The 23,333-nt window shown below is 46.6% G+C and overlaps 1 protein-coding gene across 2 annotated transcripts in view; it reads right to left on the bottom strand.

The window, feature by feature from the left end:
- Positions 1-23,333, bottom strand: part of SETBP1 (SET binding protein 1) — a 376,922-nt gene that overhangs the window by 201,614 nt on the left and 151,975 nt on the right. The window contains exons 1-2 of one of the 2 annotated variants that reach the window (XM_036823198.1): positions 13,569-13,698; positions 10,058-10,246 (exon numbers count right to left, since the gene is read on the bottom strand). The exons of the other annotated variant lie outside the window; for it this stretch is intronic. Coding sequence (XP_036679093.1) covers positions 10,058-10,231 — 174 coding nt within the window. The 5' untranslated portion in view covers positions 10,232-10,246; positions 13,569-13,698. Of the gene's footprint in view, positions 1-10,057; positions 10,247-13,568; positions 13,699-23,333 lie in introns of those variants that run through there. 2 annotated transcript variants of the gene reach the window in all.

The following is a 23,333-nucleotide window of genomic DNA, read 5'->3' as shown; positions in this document are numbered from 1 at the left end:
TCAGTTGCCCCCCTCTTCCTCAGACCCTTCAGGGGTGTGGTGAGGCTCGACTTGCACCACTGAAATAGGATGGTGGGGAGGGCATGTTGTACCCCATGGACAGATGGGATGGCTGGCAGTGAGCCTTGAACGCCTTCCTCTCCCTTGTCTGCCCTCAAGCCCATGACCTCTGAAATCTTTTCATGTGGGAGGGCTGTGGGCAACGTGAAGGGGCTCTGGCCATGGCTCTGCTGCGGCTAGGTTTTAAATGGCCACCTCAGCAGAAGGGTGGCAACTTGCCTTCCTGGGCTGAGGGTGAGGGGTGGGCAGGAGGTGGTTGGAAATGCTGGCTTTTCTGTGGAATCGTTTATTAGAAGCAGGGGATTCCCCAATGTTCTTTCAAACTCTTTTGGCCACACATTAAATGTCCCAAGGTCAAATTTATTAGTGCATCTAACAGCCCCGAGAACTCTTGGCTTCAGTGCCGAATCCCTCTTATCTCCCCTCCCTCCCTGGAGCCTTGCAATTTAGCCAAGGCAGCTGCTCATACCCACCATCCCAACCCCAGAGTGGTTCAATCTGTATACAAAAATAGACACATGCAGGCAGTCACTGCTTCCATGGGGCCATCATCAGAAACTAGATCTGCTCAGGACATTCTCCAATAAGGGGAAAGAGGAGCTGGTAGATGATTACATGGTAGAATGACGGAGCTTGGGCTGGCCCCCAACAATCCAGAAAGGGTACACACAAGCACCTGAGAAAAGCCTTTTTACTGTCTGAACTTCAGCTTCCTTATTTCTGAAAAAGATCCAAAAATCCTGCTTAGCTCACAGGATTTTGGGGAAAATATTTCCCAAAATATTTGGGAAGATATTTTTGGGATGGGGGTCATGAACGTCCTTCATACCTGTTATACAAACAAAGGATATTACTGAGGATATTATTATTTCTACTGTCCCAAATAAGCCAAATGACCATCGTCAGGAGAGGGGAGGACCCACTGGATCCCTTGTGGAGCTGGCTGCTCCTGAGTTGGACTTGGTATTCATCTCGGAAGAGCAGCTGCTATTTGACCCGCAGCTCCACACCTTGTCTCATGGGAACATGGAGGGAACAGGCCGCCTTTCCTGCAGCCACAGTAGAGAGCACGGCTGAACAACTGGCCAAGGGCACAGCATGCAGGGCAGCCATGGGGACACCTCGAAGAGGCTGAGGGCACCCCAGACGCTAGCTGAGTGCAGGGTCTGTGTGAGCTGCCTCGATTTCCTTTGGGTCTCTGAGCAGTGCCCCCTGCCCAGAGGTGCCCTTGAAGGAGGTGGGCTGGGGGCTGGGCAGGGCTCCTGGTTGCAGCCTCCCAGCCTGTGCCTGTGCATCTCATTACTGAGCAGGCCTGAATCAAAGCAGCCCTGTGCAGCTGCTGTCCCGTTTAATCCATTTGTAATCAAAAGTCATTAGCATGGATGTCTTGGTGCTGAGGTTATTGTGTGTGTGATCAAAGCCACAGCTCCTGCCCACTTCCCAGAGCTGCCTGCACCTGGGAGGGCATGGAGGGCTGTGAACCTGGGGCATGGGGCAGGCAGGCCCTGGTCATCCGAGGTAATGTGGGCTCCCTGAGCAGAACTGGGAGCAGCAAATGCAGCCTTGCCCGCGTGAGGCTCAGCAGCCTTGGGGAGGCAGGGCCCTGGCCCAGGTTTCCCCTTTGGAGGCTGACATTCCCAACTCAGAGACTTGGGGGAGCAGGTGGAGGCAGGGGTAGACTGCGGGCAAGTAGGGCACACTTAGTATTAGACTCAGGAAGGATTCCTAAACTCTCACCTATAGAAGAAGACACTGAGACCCAGACAAAGGAAGCACAGTATGTGCCTGGCAGGCGCTTGTGGTAGGAAGGAAAGAAAGAGAGGAAGAGAGAAGAGGCCAGGAGAGAAGATGAGACAAAGTTACCCCAAGTGCTGCACAGCTGAGAAAGGAAAGAACACAAGGCTAAAGAAGTACAGTAGGAGGAGCTACGGAGTCAAGATGTTCTGGGCCTTTAATAGTCTAGACACTCCTTCCTACACACCAGCTCCGGTAACTCTCGGAGCTGTCTCCCTAAAAGCAGTGAAATCCCAGCCCAGATCTTGTCCTCTATCTATAAATTCTGCCTGAGTAAAGCCTGATATCCCACTTCTCTCTGGCTGTCCAGATTATGAACATCACTAAGATCCAAAGGAAGACTTTCAAGAAGTTTCCCGGACCTCCCTTCTCTGAACCGTCCTACCATGTTCTATCTTTAACACTCATCTGGTACTTAGCATGCCTTGTCCTTCTGATAGCTTCTGGGTTGACAGGGGATATAATTCCTCTGACTCTCAGATGATGACGATGATGACATTGACAATGATGCTGAGTGTATGAGCCTTGCTCTATCAGCCAGACTGAAGCCCCTACGGGCAGCTGTTGTGTAGTGCCCTTCAGGACACCCCTCCATAGCTGCTCTGGGGTTGATCGGGTGTCTTTGACAGGAGATTGGGAGCTTATTGAGGGCAGCGCTGTACCTTGGGTAACCTTTCATCTGTCTCCAGGGCCACGCACAGTCCTCAGACACAGCAGACCTGTAACAAGTGTCTGCCGAAGAGTGAATGAAAGACACAAAGAGTTCTGCATGAACATATCTGTGATTGCATTTTAACATGGTCAGTGAGGCTGCCCAGAGGTGCTGCATTCCCACCAAAACTTCTGAACCATTCTCAAGGAGCCGCAGAAAGCAGAAGAACAGGGCGTAAGGAGGAGTGGGGCAAGTGGTTTGTACACATGACCTGGGTGCATGGCAATACTGCATGGGAGTAGCCCCCTTGAGTTAGGGAAGATTCCAATCTCCCCACATGGGAAAGAGTCCTTTGGGAGTTGCATGCATTCTTTTAGACCCCAGTGGGTGCCTGGGATGCAAATTCCGTGATATTTCATGAGTTAATACATGATATACATGTATTAATGGTTTACATGGCTATAGTTTTCACCACTGATTTAGGGGATAAAGGAACATCCCAGAGCCAATTTGTGTATGAATTTGTGCAGTCCTTCACACCAAGAATGATCAAGTTTGGGAGCTGAGAGCTAAGTGGGACGGAAATTGACCTGCGGGGGCGGGGGGCAATTTAGAAACATTTACAATAGAACCCAATACTAAGAGAACTAATCTTTCCTTTGCTGAGTCCTATGTCATGTTGGAAGATAACCAAACTCCAAAGGTATAAATAACAAATAATTACCCAGTACAGAGTGGGACACTGATGGTAATAATTAACCTTTATCTAATAAGCTCTCACGTTTGCTGGGTGTGTCAGACAAATCTCATTTGTTTCTCACAACAATTTTTCTGAATGGGCATCAGCAATTCCATTCTGAAGATTCATTGACGTTAAGTCATTTGCCCAAGACCGCCTGGTTAGAAAGTGACTGAGCTGAGACCTGAACTCCTGTCTCTGATCCCACTGATGCATGCTCTTCTCCGTGGCCTTCACCACCTCTGGCTCAGCTCCACCTCGGGAGGCCATAACTGACGTACTGCAGCCACGCGGCATGGGGAGAACCCAGATATCTCAGTACCTGCCTCATCTCTCTGTTTACCCACACTTCAGCACCTTGCCAAACAGGCAAACGACCACAGACACACTGCTGGAAAAAACATTAGACTATATTCAAATCGAATCTTCTCTTTTTACAGATTAGTGAAGTAAAGCTCTGAAAGGTTAATCACCTGCTCAGCACCACGATGCTAGTATGTGATAGGCCCAGGCTTAAAACCCAAGTCTCCGACTCTCAGTTCACTGCTATTTTTATGGAATTGTGGTATCTGAGAATGGAACAGTGGCTGGGAAGTGGGGACTTGTGGGTATCTGTCTTTTGGGCACTGGCATTACAAGGACAACACTCTACTTAAAATGTCCAGAGGTAATTTACTAATATGTTGACACCAGGGGCACATGGGACCAAGTGCCAATCTCGGCCTCCCAGGAGCAGATCAGGGTGGCTCTGGCACAGGCATCCATTCAGGACATAGTGTGTTGTATCCACCCGGCCTTTACAACACTGCGCTACCAGGGACTCACAATAAACATGGGACATTGGGGAGAGAAGGTAGAGATTTTCTTCCCTGATTTTTGAGAATCCACAATTTCAGCATAATTTGTAATAGATAGTGAGCGTAAAGAAACTGACAACAGGGCTATCAGCTATTCTGTTAGTAACACTTGGGACCATGGCACTTCAGTATGACTCGAGCCAGCTGTCCAATGCACAAAACGACCTTTAGCCCCATCCTTGGAGAAATGTAATTCTCTTCATGCCTCTTTCTGTCCACAGGGAGTTAGAAACCAGAGCTGCCAGAATAATCAGAAGGCTTCCTAATGACCATGCTCAAACAAGCGGAGATTACGTATTGTCAGAAATAATGTAATCTGCAACTCTTCTCATCTGTTTCTTCGTGTTTGCATTTTTAAACCACCTCTTGAGGAAGAAATGAGACAGTTGGAAGTCCTCCCTGTTCTTGCACCTAGGGATAGATTTATCTTCTTCATCTGAAATGCCAGGGGAAAAATTAGAATGTGGTGAGTTCAGAGGCTTTCTAGTTTTGCAATTTCTAGCCCATAACGTGGGTATACACGTCTTTTCTAGACACGTAACTGAACATGGATTAACTATCTGTACATTGATACGAGCAAAGACAGCTTCTCTGAATGCTGCTTCCCAGCCTTTGTCGATACGTCCATGCATCAGATGCACGCGCGCTGATCTGTCACAGAGCACTTATGATGCTCACTGCAACCCCTGCTCCTATACTCTCTGGTGGCTTTCCATCATTTCTAATAACATCTGCAATCCTTACTGTGGCCTTCAAGGCCCTCTACACTTATCCTCTCATCCCCTGGACCTCTGGCCCACCCATCTCCAGCTGCCATGGCTCCATGTTCCTTTTACACAGTCAGCTTGCAATTCTTGTCAGATGTACTACAGAATAGCCTAGTGTTTTACACACACACACACACACACACACACACACACACACACACCCCATGGTGAGGTCTGACCGTAGAGAGGTTTTTTAGATTTGCCAGGGTGATTATTATGTTTAGCCAGGGTTGAGGACTAAGGCTTTTGCACTTGCTGTTTTCTCTGCCTGGAATTCTCTTCCCTGGGATGCCTGCCAGCTCTCTCCCTAACTTTATGCAGGCCATGATATGCATCAGAGAGGCCTTCCCAGGCTACTCTCTCCATATCAGCAACTTTTCCATCGCTTTCCATCCTCTGACACGTTTTATCCTTCTTTGTACATTTATGCTCTGTGACATTTTATTATGTATTTCTTAACTCATTTATTGTCTGTCTCTCTTCTAACCCCTGTCCCATCCTACTTCAGTGTAAACTCCCAAAGCGCAGAGATTTGTTTCATTCACTCCTCTATCTCAACAGTGCCTGGCACATTGTAGGGGCGAAATAAGGACTTGTTGAGCAAAGCAAGGCATGAATATCTCTCTGCTCTGCAATCAGGAGGGCTCTGCTTTGTGTTCCCAGCACTGGAGATGGGTTTGCATCAAGCCATTTCCACTTTGTCACATAAGTGCAGGCCAGGTTTGGACTTTCAGCCAATGGCCCTGTGTACCCACTGAGAGATGGCTGTGGATGACTTAGCTCAGAGCTCTTATCTGGGAAGGCACAGAGTGCAGGATGGAGATGCTAGTGTGATAAATGACTGGGCAGGCACCATGGCAGCACTGTGTAAGGCACTAGGTGAACAGGCATGGCCTGAGTGGCCTCTGGCTGGGGCTGGCTCCTTTGGGAAACAGGAGGCCTTAGAAGTGGGAAAGCAGGAGGACTTGGACTATTGAGCAGACCCTACAGCCATCATGTAGATTGGGACCACTGTGGTGTTATGCCTGTTCTTAACCCCCCCACCCCACCCACCCTTGCTCCCAACTCTAACATCTGCTACAGGCTATGTTTTATCCCCTCTTTCCAATGTCAGTCTAGCTTTGGTTCTGATACATGCATGAGAGCCCAGTATGACCATTTCAGTTAAGTTCCTTTGACTGACAAGGACTACCCCTGTCATTATAGAGTTCTCTGGAAAGGACAGCACATTTCATGAGCTCCCAGCCACAGCTGCATGTGGAAAAGTTCTACATAAGGTGGGGGGATGGTAACAGTCATTGAGACTCATTCAATTTATTGATTTGGGAAAGTAGAGACTACAGTGGATTTTGACTGAGATTTCCAGACAGTATTGATGAAACAGCTAAGTGGAGAAGTTAGGACTAATCAATATTTTGGGAGGCAAACATCCTGATCACACTAGGCTATGAGAGATTCCTCTAGAATGTGTACTTGGTCATTCAACAAACATTTCCTGAGCACTTACTGTGTGCTGGAGCAAAGGGGGCCCTTGGGCAGGGTGCTTCACCACTTCATGCCCAGGGCACTCAAACCCTGGCTGTACCTAATCACCTGAGACTGTTTTTAAAAGGAAATGTTTAACATATAAGGCTCTGATATTTCAGTTCACAAGGTTCAGAATGGGGCCGAGCGCATATTGTATGATTTTGTTTATAGGAAATGTCCTCAATAGGCAAATCCAGAGAGACAGAAAGTAGATTAAAGGTGTCTTAGAGCTGGGGACGGGGAGGGGAAATGGGGAATGACTTCTAATGAGTATGGGTTCCTTTTTGGGGTGATGAAAATGTTCTGAAATTAGATGGTGGCGATGGTTGCACAACTTTGTAATACACTAAAAACCAATGAACTGTATACTTTAAAATAATGAATTTATAGAATGTGAACTATATCTCAATTTTTAAAAAGATGCTTTGAGAGCATTAAATTTTTAAAAACTGAAGGAACAGGACTGGGCTTCTGAATTTTTTAAAAAGTTCCACAGGTAGTTGGGAAGCATAGCCAAGGTTGAAAACCATTGTGCTCACTCCCTGAATCATCTCAAAAGAGACTGCAGCAGATTAAGGGTTAAGCCCTCCCAAGGCAACAGGCAAGAATGTGTTCATGTAAATTCTGAACCTGAGGAGCTGAGTTTCCAGGTGGAGGCTCAGGGAGACTCCTGTTCTCAGGCACCTCCAGGCATCCCCTCTGCTAGGCACTGGGGACACAGGAAAGCCAAATGCAGACTCAGCTTTGCACAAAGCAGATTCTCTGTTCTCATTTACCCCGGGAGGAAGTATTGCTGCCAACAGCGGGCCATGCAACCTGAAGATCTTGATTGAATTTCTAAATGTTCCCCCTGCCCCAACTCTCCCCCAAGCAGATTTCCCCCTTGAGTATAGAGTGTAGATGGTAATTAATTAGCTGGGCTCCTGGATGAATACAGATAAATGAGAAAGCAGTGGTTAGGGGGCTAGCCTTGCCTGGAACAAGCCTTAGAGGAAGCAGTCCCCAGAGCATCGGGGCAGAGCATGCCATGCCCTGGCAGCACTGGGTGTATGAAACGGGCCATCCCTATGGGGACCTATGGCTCTGCAGACCCCCAGCTGCAGTCTTCCTCCAAATTCAATGCACTGTGCAAACCAACAGGGAAATTAATCACCCAGAGACAAGAGACTGACTGCTGAAGAACATCGAGCAGAATATCTTGGTGCGTTGAGTGGGAATTCAGCTCACGGGTGCCCATGTAGGTTAATGAGATGAAGTGTGAAGCTTCCTGCTTCCTGGAAAGTTCTGTGTGAATAAATGGCTGCAATCAGGCAGTTCTGAAGGGGCCAAGGGTAATGAGGAGAGTAAAAATAAAAAGAGGCTGGATGGCTGCCTGAGACTCCTGGAGACATCCCAGGCCCCTGCAGAACCATGGTCCAAGGAGGCTATTTCACTGTGGGTGGGAAAACCAACATAGTTAGAAGTAGCACCATCTAGTGTGATAACCACACTCAATGAAACCTCCTCCGCTCTGAGTTTAAAAGAAAATGGATTATTTGTGGATTTTTGTCTTTTCTTTAATCACTATCTGTCAATTGCCCAACAGTAAAAGAGAATAGCCACTTGTAACTCTTTTCTACCATTCAGAAAAAACTCTCGCTCACATGATCAAACTTTATTGGTCACCGATTCATATCGAGACCCTTCTCTCCACAAAACTAATCTCTTTCCTGGCCCCAGGCATGGGTGTGAATGTTACATCATGTTGGAAAGCAAACTTTGCCTACGGCTGCTTTTCCACCAGCCCCCTATGACAACCTCAGCCCTCCACGCAGCCACTCCTGATTGTCTCCTTCTGGAAGCTTCCGTGCATCTTGCACTGCTTCCCCAGCCATCAAGACCCTCCAGCAACCTCCTCTTCTAAACTTGTAGACTTCAATTACTGATCATCCTTAAGGGGACACTCAGCATATGCTGCCTTGTTGTACTGGTCAACTGAGTCAGGTTTTTACCTGCCCCTCCAGGTGGATGGTAAGAGCCTACAAGGCAAAGCCCACGATTTCTCTTCCCTCATCGCATGACGAGTGGAGGGTTTTGGAGCAGATCTACTTGACTTCAAATCCCAGCTCTGGCCTTACTAAACGTCCACACCTGAGCAAACTGCAAAACTCTCAGTTTATTCTCTCCCACATGGACTCAAGGTCCACACATCTCCACGGGGGGCCTCCAGGAGCACAACGCGCTGGATAAGAAAGCAGGAAGCAGAAAGAGACTCTCCAATTGATGTCGAAACAACGCAGCAGTGGCCTAATGTGTGTGTGTGTGGTGGGGGGGGACCGGGGGCAGACAGAGGCAGAGACAGGGGAGAGAGAGGATATGAATGAGAGAGAATGGGGGAGGGGAAGGAGAGAGGAGAACGGAGGACAGACCCAGCAAAGAGAGGGAGGGGCTATATTTTGGGGGTGAAGGCTGATATTCCTGACACAACTCAGACAAACAAGAAATCGAAAAGCACACAGCTGCTGATATCAAATACACCCTCTTTCTGCACTACATCAAAAAGCTTTAATTAACAGCTAATTTATTTGAGTGAGAAAATAAATTCCCTTATTGCAAATAGGTGTACTGTAAGTCAAAGAACAGAACTCCCAACCCCCACCCCCCCAACACACACACAGCGGAAAAAAATACAATAGGAGCGCAAATTAAACCTTTGGAAAAAGAATAAATAAGAATCTGGATCAAAGACAAAAAAAGTTTGTGGACTTGAGAGGTCAGCAGGACCAAACTGGAGACAACTCATGGAAAACTATCCTCTCTCTGCTGTGGGATCTCTGATAATGGTGACTGCCAAGACGAACTGTCGCTGCAGGTATGGACTGCAGTCAGTGAGGACGCACGCGGCCTCTCCATGTGCAAACTGGGGCTGTTTCCCAGTCCTCCTGCGTGCCTGGGTGAACGGGGGAGGGGGAGGTACCAGGATGGGTGAACAGCGAATCCTCCCTGTGCCCACGAGGCCCCCGTCCACCGCCTCCACGTGCACGGCCTTGGAGGGCTCGCCCTCCGGCTGGCGCCTCTGTGATCTGCACAGAACCACGTGGGAGAAGCGTGTGGTCGAGAAGTGTGTGGCAACGGAGGCTGCGGGCGGCTGAGAGGCAGGGTTTTCAAGTAGGACCTTGAACAATGGGTATCAGGAGAACGGCATTCCAGCCCCTGCGCTGCCACTAACCTCCTCTGTGCTTCCCTGAATGAGCCGCTTCTCCCTCTGAGACTCAGTTTTCCCACCTGTCAAACGAGACAGCTGCAAATTCGAACAAGAAATGTGGGTGTGGAGGGTCACTTGGGGAACTGCAGTGACTGAAGGACCAAAGCTGCCCCACTCCACTCCAGCCAACTGTTTCCAGAAGCCAAAACTCTAAAACTGGTGTGGACGTGTTTGTCTGTGCATATGAGGAATCTCTTTATTTTCAAATGTTTGCAAATTTTGGTAAAGCACAGTGTGGGTCAAAAAAGAGATGTCTGTGGGATGAATTTGGCCCTCAGTGTTGTCAGAAGCCCCTTCGTTCTTCACATTTCATGAGTGCCTAGAGAGTTGCCCTCCCACCACACTCCTTCCCAAATCCCTGATATGCAGACACTTCTGAATAAAAGAAGTGAGCCAGCTAAGGAAAGGAGAGCTCACCAGGGCCTTCTGCAGGTGTGACAGCAGCTCTGGGCTGAGGAACCATGCTGCGGTCAGTCTCCTGGCCCACGGCGTGTGGACCCTCGTTTCCTCGTGTGCAGAACAAAGGGGTTGCACTAGGAGGTTCTCCAGGGTCCCCACCAGCTCCAAGGCCATGGCTGATGACTTCAGCATCTTCAGTGGTTTTGACTAAACAATGGAAAACCAAGAGAGATGAGGGTCTACCCTCTAATGGTTCCCTGATGCAGATGGGAAATGAGGGCAACAAATAGGCAGGGTAGTCAGACCAATGCCCACTCACAAAATTGGGTAAATGTCTATTTTGTGGTCTCTCCTTCCAACTTCTCCCCCGTGTCCCGTGTCCTGTCTCTGTCACCTGGTGGGCACCCCCACAATTGGGGGCCTAATTCCCATAATCCACATGTTAATTGATAAGCTGAAGACCATTTCCTTTTAGGAATCTGTAGCCTCTGCAGGCCTCCAACCAAAAAGTTGGCTCTTAAAATGACAGAATTTCAGATTCCCTGTGGGTCGCTGTGAGATACTGTTTGGGGAGAGTCCCAGGCTGATGCCCTTCAGATCCTACAACCAGGTAGTCACCTGCTCCACCTGGTAGTCAAGCTGTCCCCAGAGAGCAATGTGGTGAGGAGTGAAGCTACAGGGCTTTCTTGTTCCAATAAAAATCGACAATTTACTGTAATTTCGTTGTGATTTAACAATGCTTCTAAAAGAGGAAGTAAATGGCTCACAAAGTCTGGTGACCTAGTCACTCCTGTGTGCTTCATCAGCACTCCCTCTGAGCTGGTGCCCTTCACATCCCCCAGGCTGCCCAGGGACAGGCTGGAGCGGAGAGCCGGGAGACGACTCCACAGTCCCGGGCACCAGCAAGTTCTCACCTCTCTCGGTCTTTCTTCATCCCTCTCTGACTTTTTCCCTCCCTTTTGCCCACTCCCTCACTCTTTTCTTTCTTTTTCTTTTTCTGAACAATGGAAGTTGAATGGCAATGCAAATCTCAGTCTCTCCTTAAAAATCTAGGCCAGGGAGGCAGCACATCACCCATATTTATGAGCTTTAAATGGCTTTCGTCAAAGTGAGGTCGCGCTAAATCACGGCCGAGCTGTCATAAATACAAATGACTCGACATAGGCTGCAACAAGCCTTCGGGGAAAATTATATGATGTGCTGTTGCAGTTATGGTATATCACACAGGGAGCTCATATTTTTCCACTGGCAAGGTAATCCGATCCTCCAGAGGACTCTAATGGCTGAAAAGAGGCAGTAAGTCGAAGTGAATCACGCCAGGGATGAGATGGTCACACGCATGCCTGACAGGTGAGGGGCCCTTCTCTGGGTGCTGATATTTTAAAGAACCAACCTATTCACTGGAAGGAGGTAATTGATGGAACCTTAAATATTTTATGGGGATTTCCTTATTTAGAATCAATCGATGAGACTAGTTGATGGGGCACTGGATTAGTAGTTGAGGGACTTGTAGCTCTGGCACTAGATGTAGTTACATGTGGTTCTAAAACACAAATTCTTTGATATTCTTCCTTGCAAAAGATGATGGCTATATCCCCTCCCCATCAGTATGGAACGGCTTCAGTGGTTCATTTCTAATGAACAGATTGTGGCAGAGGTGAGGTGTGTGCTTTCCAAGGCTGGGTCATAAAGGTATTGTGGCTTCCTCTTTGAACCACTCACTTTAAGAAAAGCCAGCTGCCATGTTGTGAGGACACTCAAGCAGCCCCATGGAGAGGTCCACACGGTTAGGAACTGAGGTGTCCTGACAAGAGGCAGCACTAATTTGTCAGGCGTGCAAATGAGCCACCTTGGATGGCTCTTGGATGAGGATCCAACAGCTCCATTAAGCCATCAGATGCAGATAGGCTACTTCTAGAGTCCTGACCCACAGAAGATCTGAGAGGTAATAAGTGTTTATTATTTTAAGCTACTGAATTGAGATAATTTTTATGCAGAAATAGATAGCTAATATAAGGCAATAAGCTTAAACACTCTAGGTATTAGTTTCCTTATTTTTATATAAAGGATGGACTAAATCCAAGGTTCCAAATCCTGGCTACACATTAGAATCACTTGCAAGCTGTTCAAAAGCATTTAATGCTCAGGACCTATACGCTACCAATTGAAACTCAGTCCCTGGGCACAGTGAGGCCCGGCATGGGCATTTTCTAAAGCTCCCCAGGTTATTCTTAATGTACAGCCAGAATCGAGTGCCACTGAATTAGATGCATTTTATGTTCTAAAAATACATTTAAAAATTTTACGAAACCCTTGGCAGGTTTGGGAATTGAGAATGTGAGAGTTGGGCTATTTCTTCATTCCCAACTCCCTCTCATTACTTCGGATGCCTGGACACTGTCCAGTAGAGCCAGAGACAATTCCTTTACTCCAGCTAGTGAAACCTGGCCCAAGACAAAGAAGTATATTTTAAGAAGTAAAATATCATTACAATAAGGATGAGTCAGTCCTAGGGAATAGGAAAACAGCCCAGATCTGAGGAGAGCTGACATTGATCAGTTTTCTTAACCCACTGCATAAAGAGAGTCAAACATGGGCCATCCTCGGCTTAGCAGACTCCTTTGGCAAAGAGGAGTGCTGTCAAGCATGGAGCCTTTGTGAGGGAGCATCATGCCTCTGCTGGTCTAGCAAGGGCAGGTGTGGTGCTGGGTAGCAGTCATGCACTGGGATTTGAGCCAAAAGACTTGCTGCTCACTGGCTGTGAGAACCTGGACAAGTCAGTACGTGTCTGTGACTCAGGGTCTAAGCCTGTGAAAATGGAAATTATATATCTCCCATACTGACCTTGTCAAATGGAGTAATGAGACAACAGAGGTGAAAAGCCTCACAGGCAGTAGTGTACACACATCAGAGTGCTATGACCCTGAACCATGAAAACCCATGGAAGGAATTCCACTACCAACACAGGTCTCCTTCTCTGAGAAAAAATAAACAGTAAATAAATAAAATAAAATAAGAGAGCAATATGGATCAAGAAGACAATTTGCCCCCAAAAGGTCAGAAAGACCTTTTCCTGGTCTCCACTCCTGCCACTATCAGTAGTCACATGTTATTATGATTATTCTCCACCTGCCTTTCCTAAGGAGGTTTAAACACCTCTCTGTCATTCCTGGATGTCTAGCAAACACCAAGTCTGAGTCCCTCCTTCAGCCATCCGCCTGTTCATTCAGTAAGTGTTTACAGTGTGCTTACTACACACAAATACCCTTCAAAACCATACGAGGGAGGAAGGAATGCTTATTCAGTTCTACCTCTTATCTCAGATCTCCACTTATCTGGATGCTACACCTTGGTCCTCAATCCCTTGTTACAGTCTCAGGCAGTCTGGACACCCCATAATACTGCACATTTGCCTCAGCCTTCGTGTTACCTCCAATGCTGGCAACTCATTTTGCACAGTATAGGACTAGGCTCCCAAGAGAGTGAAGATTCATAAGGGCAGAACTCTGTCCCCCATTCTCTGTATCACCTGTTACAATAGCTGGGAGTCCGGTAGATGCTCAAGCAGCCAGTGTGGGCTGATAACCAGTGCCGTAGCAGCAGCGCCAGCTTTTGCCTGGACCTCCTGAGTCAATCTCCTTCCTTCCATATCTGCACATCAGCCTGCCCATCCCCTGGGGTTGAGGGAAGTAGAGAAAAGGGATTAGACTTTCTGTTTAAGGGGGATGTCTGCTGCTTCCCTGGTGGCCTCCTCACCCTGATTCCCACTTCAGGCAGCACAATTTCTGTGGTTCATTCACATGCCTAAACCGTTTAAGATGCTTAAGATGTTAAGATGAAGATGAGAATTTCAGGCTCTCTAGGAGCAGTCCTTCCCAGGTCCCAGCTGTCTACTCTGTAATACTTAATTCTTTGGAAAGAAGCAACAAGAAGGCTGGGTGTTTTTGTTTTGTTTTGTTTTGTTTTTTTAAGATCTTAAGAAAATCATTTATTGCTGAGAAGTCACATCAGGGTCTCATCCTTCAAAGCGACAGTTGAGTGTGTATCAGCCTGAGAGAGAGCCCGATTATTAGTTTTAAAGAGCTTATTTTATTCTCTTAAAAATGGGATCAGTTCATCTTCATCACATCTGTCTGTGTGTGGCTCCCGCATGCCACAACAACTGTCAGCTCCAGGCATCATGTTATTAAGGTGTAGCAGGTGTATGCGTGGGTCTGCCTGGGTGTGTGTGTTTTCCAAAGGAGCAGACAATGAGAGTTAGCGCATGAGTCATGAATGGGGTTGCTTTGCTCATCTGCATTCAGGAAGGGTCTAGGAAGACAGTTCCCATCCAGCCCATCCCGCACCCCATTGGCTGGGGAGGAGGGAGGAGCCACAGCTAGAGTCCACATATCTAAGCAGCAATAGTAAGGCCTTGCAATAAATCACCTCACTAAGGGATGCTGTAAAGGGAATATGACCATCACAAGCGTGTGTCTCCCTCACATCCCAAGGGCCGTGTAGCTTCGGCCAGTGACCCAGCACACCTGCAGCAGAGCTTCCAGATGTCCCTGATACCTGTTTAAAGAGCTACTTCATAGGGCCCAGGCTCCTTCTCATTCTGTTATGAATAAAGGCAAGAGCTAAGCTAAAGTTTCAGGTAAAGGAAAGGGTAGAATCTTCCACTGTTTTGCTCTATATTCAGCCTACCATTCATATCAATGGGAAAACACTGCATAGTGTCTGCAGTGAGTGTAGCATGGTACTAAATGTCAGTATAAAAGGAGTAGATAAGCAAGGAGAGACCCGTACATCAAAATATGTGACAAATAATATGGAGTAAATAAGAAAATGCTAAGCTGAATGCAGCTGGGTGTTAAACATGGCTCACAAAATATGTTTTATGGATGACTGAGAAAGCCGGAGGACAGAGCCAGGCATGGGATGCTTTTCTGATAGGGACCTGGGAGCATCTTCATTACAGGAAGGAGGAAGAAGAGCCCACCAGGCATGTGACAGCAAGAGGAAACAGGCAAAACTGGGAAAGAGACTTGAGAATTATGGAAACATGGCACATACAACCCACAACAGGGAATGGTGGGCAATTCAGCTGAATAGATACTAGGTGTGCCCAGAAAGAGAAGTGTGCTTGCGTATGTCTCTGTATACACGGATGACTCTAGGGCAGATAATCTGAAATGACAGATAATCAAAACGTCATTTAGCATGTAACTACGTCTTGGAATTGACATGGACGGGTAAGGAGATGTAGGGCTTGCAACACTTTCCATGAAATAATGAAACGCCTCTAAAGTCCTGAGTCAGGAAGAGCTGGGAAGCCATCATGCTGGTCCTATGAGTGCACCTGTCTCCCCAGTCCTGCCTGCAGCAAATGGAACTCTTGGGCTGGGGCAAAACATCCTCTTTGCCTAGTGTGCTGAGGCCAGGCCCCCACCCACCCAACCCACCCTCCTTGAGGCAAGGAAGGCAGTTAAGTGATGACTGTATACAAAAGGCACGTTCTCTTAGTTTCTGCAGGACTAGAACATATAATAATTCCATACTCATTATCAAATAAAAGATATGTCATAGTAATAAATTATTTAAAATGAAAAAGACTGGCTGTGGATCACATTACTGATAATTTGCCAGCAGAGCACTGAATTCCCATGCAGGGGAAAGAAGCCTCCCCCAAGAAGCCTGGTTGACACTCTTCCACCCACAGTGAAGCACTCTTGCTCTGACCTCACGTCACACTTTCTCATTTCTTCCCACAGTCAGCATCGGTTGAAGGAGGGAGCGCATATCAAAGACTGCTCAGGGTGCACAGGGACCTATATCCAGGGCACTTGCATGCTGGTGCACCAGCACTACTGGTTTCCAAGACATCAAAGGAGGTGCTTGTCTGTGGAGTAAAGCCTGTCGTGCCCTCTGGAAACCCTTTGTGGGGGCTGGAGAGCACACACAACTCAAAAAATTAACATGGAAAGATTCTAAAAAAGAAATGGAAATGAACGGTGAGAAAATCATGGCCACATACAGTTGCAGGAAAATAGGCATGAAAGTGTCAGGCCTAACAACTGCAGTGGCTTGCTGTATACAGGAAGATAACAATACAAATGCCATGATCCTCGCAGGCCAGGTGTGAGGAGAGAAGCTGCTAAGGACAGGTCACAGCAAAACCCAAACTGGGTAGGAACTGAAGAGCCGAGGACAGCGTGGCCTGTCACATATTGCCTGGCTTGGGACATTCAGAAACCTGATCTTTCTTTTTCTCATCTGCCAAATAGACAGTTACAAACCTGGATCAAGCCTAGAGTTTACTAGACTAATATTGTGAAGCAAAAGAAACTATGACAAAGTTTCTTGAGTGGGCAAGCCATGGTTCTCAAGACTCTTGAGAGCATTGCTCCAGAGCAGGGAAGAAGCAGGATGAAGGATCCCAAGGAAAGAGTGGAGTGAGGGAGGGGTGGGGAAGCTCACAGACCCCACACCTGTGAGCACCAGCTCGACCTGGCTGCACCCAAGGGCACTCCCAGCTCTTCCAGTCTCTGGATTTGAGAACCCAGCCTCCTCTCCTGCACAGCAGAAATGCTGCAGCAGATGTGTGCTAAACAGGACCAAACTGAGGGGAAGCAAGGGCGTTTTAAAAAATGAAGGGGCAGGGGGGAGAAAAGAAAAGAATGAAAATTTGACTACAGAGTGTTTATAAAAAGCTGATATGTAATTCAGTGTTTGTGGAAACTTTTCTTGTTTGTTTGGTGGCAGAAACCAAATTGGAGACATGTAAAGTACGTAAATATCATTTACAATCTTAAAGACCTTAAATTGTAAGATTAAGCGAAATGATGTCTGAGAATGTGCTCCAAAAAGTGCAGGGTATTGTCCCAATGGAAGGGGTTGCTGTCCAGGGCCAAATTCTTCATATGTTTATTTGATGGATCAGAGGCCACAAGGGCTCCGCTGGTCACCAGAGCAGACTGTGAGAGGCATTAGCTGAATTCCAAAAAGGCTCCAGGACCAGAATGCCTCCCTCACATCTACTATAGAACCAGAATTTACATTCCTAGAGATTCATACTCTTGGAGTTTTTGCCCTCAGGCCTTCTTTCAAAAATGCAGATACCTCTGGGAAGGCTGACACTTCTAACTGATTCATTCTAATAAGGTGCGGAGGACAGGTCGTCAAGTAGACATCTAGCTCGTCTGGAAGTCACAGCTCTGTTCCGGCCTGACTGTGTGAGTTTGGCAAATAAACCACTTGACCTTTCAGTGTCTCAGTACCTCCTTATGGGAAAGGGACATTGGGCAGGCAGATAAGATGGACCTCTAAACCCTGAAATGAGATTACCTGATATATCAGAGGTAGGGTTGCAGATAAAAGACAGAGCAACCGGTCCAATTTGAATTTCAGATATATAATAAATATGTGCTTAGTGTATGTTCCATGTATACTTAAACTAAAAAAAAAAAAAAAAAAAAATGTGTGGGAGTCCTATATTTTTATTTGCTAAATCTGGCAACCTTAATCAGATGGGCTTTTCTCTCCAGAGATCCTAGGGGGAACATGGGCAGCAAATGGAAAAGGCAGGGAGTGAGAGAAATGGGAGTAGGAAGGCAGTTCCAAGCATAATGCTGCCTCCTTCACAATTCTTTGAGGGCTGACCTAGTGCAATGACAATCATAAAATGCACCTCACTCAAGGGCTTCGGCAAGATGCACGGGCTGCCAGAGCCCTCCCTGGAAAGGAAGTAGGGAGAGCTGTCCTAAGCAGTAAGCGGCCACTTCATGCCTGTAATCTGACTCTCCACTGCTCTTCCCAACTTCCCTTACCTCTCTCCCTGGTAATACTCTTCGAAGGCTCCCTCCCGCTGCTCTGTGAAATCCAAGCTCCCAGAAGGCCCACTGGGTCTGCTATACCCTCCCCCCAAACCCCCAACCCCAGCCTGGTCTCTTGCCCTTCCCATCTCATACCTCATAAGCTAGCTTTCCTCCCCCACCTGCCTAGAAAGTGGTTTCTCTTTCTGAATGCCCTTTCCAGAGAATGGCCCTGGTTCCTCCCTCTCTCCTTTTGATTTAGCTCATCTCCCTTCCGGTCTCCACTGTGTCCCAGGTGGGCCTCTCTTGAGCAGGGTATCACCCTGTCTTCGAGTTCATGCATTCACACTGTTGGTCACTTCCTACTCCTTGAGAGCAAGTATGCATTTCTGTCTCAACTTCATCTCTGAATCTCTAGTTCCTGCCACAGTGCCTGGCATTTGATGAGTACAGTAATTATTTGATTGATTAATTATTACATTTGCTGGTCCCTGTGGATTGAGGACATTTGTTAATGAATTGATTAGCCCCTTTCTCCCCAGCTCTGTGCCTCTTCTATAACTCCTGGGGGGGTCACAAATCATCTCTGGAATTAGCCATTTTCTACCCATCTGCATATACCCCTCCTGCACTCTGTAAAGCACTGAGCAAGGCCTCCTTTGAATGCACAACTTTGAGTTGGGCTTTACCCTTTTATAACATATACTCTTGGTATAGTTTGCATTTATCCAGCAATTAACCATATACTTCCTTGTGCCACTCCTTGAATTATGTTCTGTATTGTCATTCCCATGAACAGTAGTATCCCATTAGAGCTTTCTCTAGGCAAGGACTAGTATCATGTTCTTGGTGAGGAATGAAGCCAGGAAGTGAGGCCCCAGCCCCTTGGGAGCTTATACTTAAGGTAAAATGGAAGGTAACCCACATTTCTGCTGAACCATCCTTGGAGATCTATATACGGTAGATTTATACACATTACCTCATGTTAAATGAGAGGTCTGATGCCTGTCCCAACTTTCTGCAAATTCCTGGAATCCAATCCTGTATTCTTATTTTTTACTTTCTATTCTCATAAAAATCACGATCTTCCCCCCTTCCACAGCCCTGCCTTTCAGCTTTCTATTCAGGTCTCACCTACAGCAAAATTTTCATTCTTTTTCTTAATGAAGAACAATTAGTTTCCTTTCATGCCAAGCCTTGGAGGCCTCACCTTTCATACGCAAACCAGGTATTTGTTAAACAAAAAACCCACTCACTCCCCTAGAGGAAGAATGAGAGGCAAATCTTTTAATTTGAAAGATCCTTTACCTTCTCCCCTTTCTAACTAAAGTAACTATTACAGGGAGTAATAGCTATATGCCAGGGGAGCTTGGAGTAAAAACAGACCATTTTTGACCCAGGAAATGTAGCATTGGTAGGCTGTGTTCTCCAGATTGAGTGTGACTAACCCATCTTGGCATGTCTGACTTGTGAGTAGGAATGTGGGGCCCACTTCTCGGCCTCCCCTCTCGGAAGCTGCCCTCTGACCGGAAGACTGCTGCCTGGGCTCTGAACACACAGCCTTATTTCCCTGTCACTCCCCATTCAGTTCCAAGGCCCACGTGGTACAAACGTGGGCTCTGGAACCCATGGCTGTTCCTCCCAGTCTTCCAGACTCTGTCTAAGACCCTCATCACCCTCCTAGGGACTCTTATTCTCCCAGCCCCCTGGTCGTAGCAAACTGCCAAGCTCCCATTTCTTGGAACGCTAGAGGAAACCAACCTCTGCTAGGCCCTCAGCAGTTTTCCTTTCTCCAGAAAAGTGTTTCTAGCCTAACTCAATGGCTGGATTAACTTCAAATACTCTAGAAGCAAAGATTCTCAAACTGGAGCACATATCAGAAACATCTGGAGAGCTAAGCCCCAAGTTCTGAGGGGAAGTCTGGGATTTTATATTTCTAACAAGCTCCTCGGTGATGGGGATGCCTGAGTACCGGCTTCGAACTTTGGCTTCCATGTGTCCACCTGGGCGCTCTTAGACACACTGCCCAGCATTGTGGGCCCCTGACTGCAGCAGATACTTCCCATCCGCCCCACTGTCCCCACTGGGGACACACAATCAGGCTTTGAACCCAAAAGTGATGGTCTGAAAGCAAGACTGTGCCCTAAGGGGTGGCCCTGGCCTACAGCAGCTGTTTGTCCAACGTGATTAAAACCCAATTATGACGTGCTTCAGAGGCCATAGAACTGGGAGAGCTGGGATCTGGCTTGCAGAACAGCATGCATTTTGTGTAACCAGCGTAAACAGAGTGGGGTAGGCGGCGGGGGCAGACAGCTGTTTCCCATTCAGGGACCAGCAGGGCCCAGGGAGTGGGAAGCCAAGCACATCACTGCCCTGCCAGGCCCCTGCAATCAGAACCCCAAGGGCACATCAACCATTCCACAGAGGGGCAGGGCAAGGGGAATGAGGCCATGGAGGGGGTACCCAGAGGACACTGAGACTGAGTACGTAGGCTGTACCCAGCAAAATGTCCTGATGCTTTAAGGAGGGGGTAACTACTGATTTAAAGTTTTATCATGACTAATTTGCATCCTGGGATTCTGAGGAAACTCAGCCTTACCAGAGAAAGGGCCAGAAGGGGTGCCTCTGATGGAGGTGTTTCTCTGATGAGGTGTTTCTAAGAAAGTGGTCAGAAAACCAGGGCCATTAGAATCCCCTTGGCACTTACAGAATGTGCAGATTCCCAGGCCCCATCAGGCCTACAGAGTCAGAACCTCTGGGGGTAACCCCAGGCCCAGCCTGGGAATCTGCATGCTACAAAATCTCCCCAACTGATTGTTATGTTCACTGATGTTTGACCGGAGCAAGAGTGGGTTGGGTTTCACATGCAGGAAGCTGAGGTCCTTTTCAGTGCCTTTTCTTCAAATCTATAAATGGTGTCTAGCCTCTTCTGACAGGTCTGGCAATCAAGGACCCCATGGACCATAAAGGATGACTCTCTACTGTACACTGTACCCCAAAGACCACGTGTTCTCCAGAGCCAAGGGAAGCACTTGGCTTCTCATTCTTAGCATATTCTATATCAATCTATTTAGTAATCAACAATTATTTATTGAATACCAATTTTGTGCTTATCACTCCACCAGGCAAATACAAAGAAGGAGAGGAAGCACAGTGAGATAAATACAACTCAGGCATGATGGACACACTAAGGCAAAAAGCACAGAGAGTGAGTGAATTGGACAGAGGGAGTGTTATTTTGAACTCTGTTACAATCAGTGTCAGAATCACCTACGTGTTATTAGTTTAATTCAGAAAATTGATATGCCTCCCATAATCCAAAAGCAATGATAGCAATAAGCTCTATTTATGGGATATTTACGTAGTGCCAGGTGTGGTACAAATGTACTTCCCTTATATTACCTCACTTAATCCTCTCCAAAACCTGACGAGGTGGGTACAACTATTTTTCAATTATAAATGAGGTTTCTGAGCATTGTGGTTATTAAATACATGCCCAAGTTTACACAGCTAGTAAGAGCTGGAGTTAGAAAGTAGGCTTAGTTGTGCCTGATTCCAATAACCTGTGCCAGTCTTGTGGTGTGACAATCATGAATAATCTAGGTGTAATGCAGTAAAATATCAGAAATAGGAAAGATAATTAAAAGGCATAATGGCACCCCAAAGGAAGAAAAGGGCAAAGAAGTGTGTAGAAGTTAGGAGTAAACTTCATGGAAGAAATGGACCTTTGAAAGGGAGATTCTGAAACTCCCTGAACTAACAGGTACCCCTTGACCACATGTCTTTCTATATATAGAACAGAGGCTGAAAAGCCCTGGGGATCCCTGACAGAAAGGTTAAGTCTAAGATGATCCACGAAAACAAGTCAAACTGAGCTTGCTCTTCACTCCATACTATTCTGCGTCAGTTGAGGCCAGGATAAGAACAGTTCATCACTGGCAACGTTCACAAACAGGCCCCTGCTAGATTCACAAAATGTACAACTGGGCTTGTGCTTCATTTTTTAAAGGAGGATTGGGAATAAAAACAAAATAGAAAAGACAACTCTATACAAGGCCTTACCGAATAAGCACTCTGGAAAGTCACTGAGCAGAAAATTGAATTTAAGTTTCTCCAAACGATACATATTCCCCATCCTCCCAATGCTTTGTTGGAATGATCCACTCCCTCTATAAGGAAGTCATGAAACCAAGGAAACACTTCAAACTAGAGAAAACACTATGTACTATTTTGTGAATCCAGACTTTTGGAATCAATTCAAATGCTCAATGTATAGAGTTTCTTTACCCCACATACACACCCCCCACAATAGTGCACAGTACTTTCAATCTCCTTGCAACAGTGTGTTTTAAAACATCTGTGTTTTTCCTGTATTCGCTGTTTACAGAGGATGAGAATAAAATTGTATTCTGGTCAGGGAAGCACAGCAGTATCCCCAGTCACTGAGTTCTGAAGGCTGCCCCACCCAGCTTCCATCTTATCAAGTCCCAAAAGTTTCCAACACACAAGATAAGCAGAAATGCCCTTTGTATAGGCAAAAAGGAGGTGGGAAACTTGTCGTTGTGATTGGAGAAGCTCCAAATATCTCTATACCTCTTCTCTTAGTCTGAAATTCTGCCCTTAGAGATGCCTCTAAGGATTTTATAGTAAGAATCATCTAGAAAGAGCCTTTGAGATCACCTAGGTCAGTCCCCAAATTTTATGGTTGGGTAAACTGTAGCTATGTAAGGTTACCGCCTTGCAAAAGGATTCAGGTTTTCAACTGAAGCAGCCTTTCTCAATGTTAATTTGTTTCGTATAACGTTGACCCCTTCTGACCTTGGGTCAAAATAAGTGTCCCATGTTCAAATCGCTTTGGGAAATGCTGCACATAGTATATCATCTCCCTTCTTTCTTTTGTAGATTCACAACACAGATTACTGGATTAAAGATTCCAAGAAGTTCTACTATCAAGAACCAACTATTTTTTTTTTCCCAAACAGTTTAGCTACTTAAAATTTTTACAATATGATTTCTACTAACATGCAGAGGAATGAGTGTCCTTGTGTAAGCCATTTGGAAAATACTGCATGATATCATAGTGTGTTCTCTCCTCTACCAGGAAAACAATTAAAGGCAGTATTTCATACTAATTCACATTCAGTTACTTAGGACTTATCAAGTCTCAATTTCCCCTTGGCAAGAAGAGTTAAGCAGTGGTAAGGAATCTGGATACAAAGAATAAGGATCTGAGACATGCTAAACAAACTTTGACAGCAATTTGGCATTGGTCATGGCCAAATTTTACAGGTGGGACTGTGCCCGGCCAAAGGGATTAAATTCAAAGACCAAAGCAACTGACCACTTTGCTCCTCTGTTGTAGAAATCTTCCCTGCTTTCATCTTTAGAACTCTTTTTTGCTCCAGGACTACTACTTCCTACTACAAGGCTACGTTCTCACATTTTTGGTATTCTCTAAGCATAATCATGGTGGCAGACATGCCGTGGGTGCCCAGTGA

This window comes from Balaenoptera musculus, chromosome 14, assembly GCF_009873245.2.
Source record: "Balaenoptera musculus isolate JJ_BM4_2016_0621 chromosome 14, mBalMus1.pri.v3, whole genome shotgun sequence".
Classification (NCBI taxonomy): Eukaryota; Metazoa; Chordata; class Mammalia; order Artiodactyla; family Balaenopteridae; genus Balaenoptera; species Balaenoptera musculus.
The sequence above is the reverse complement of the archived record's forward strand: the minus strand, read 5'-3'. Positions and strand labels throughout refer to the sequence as shown.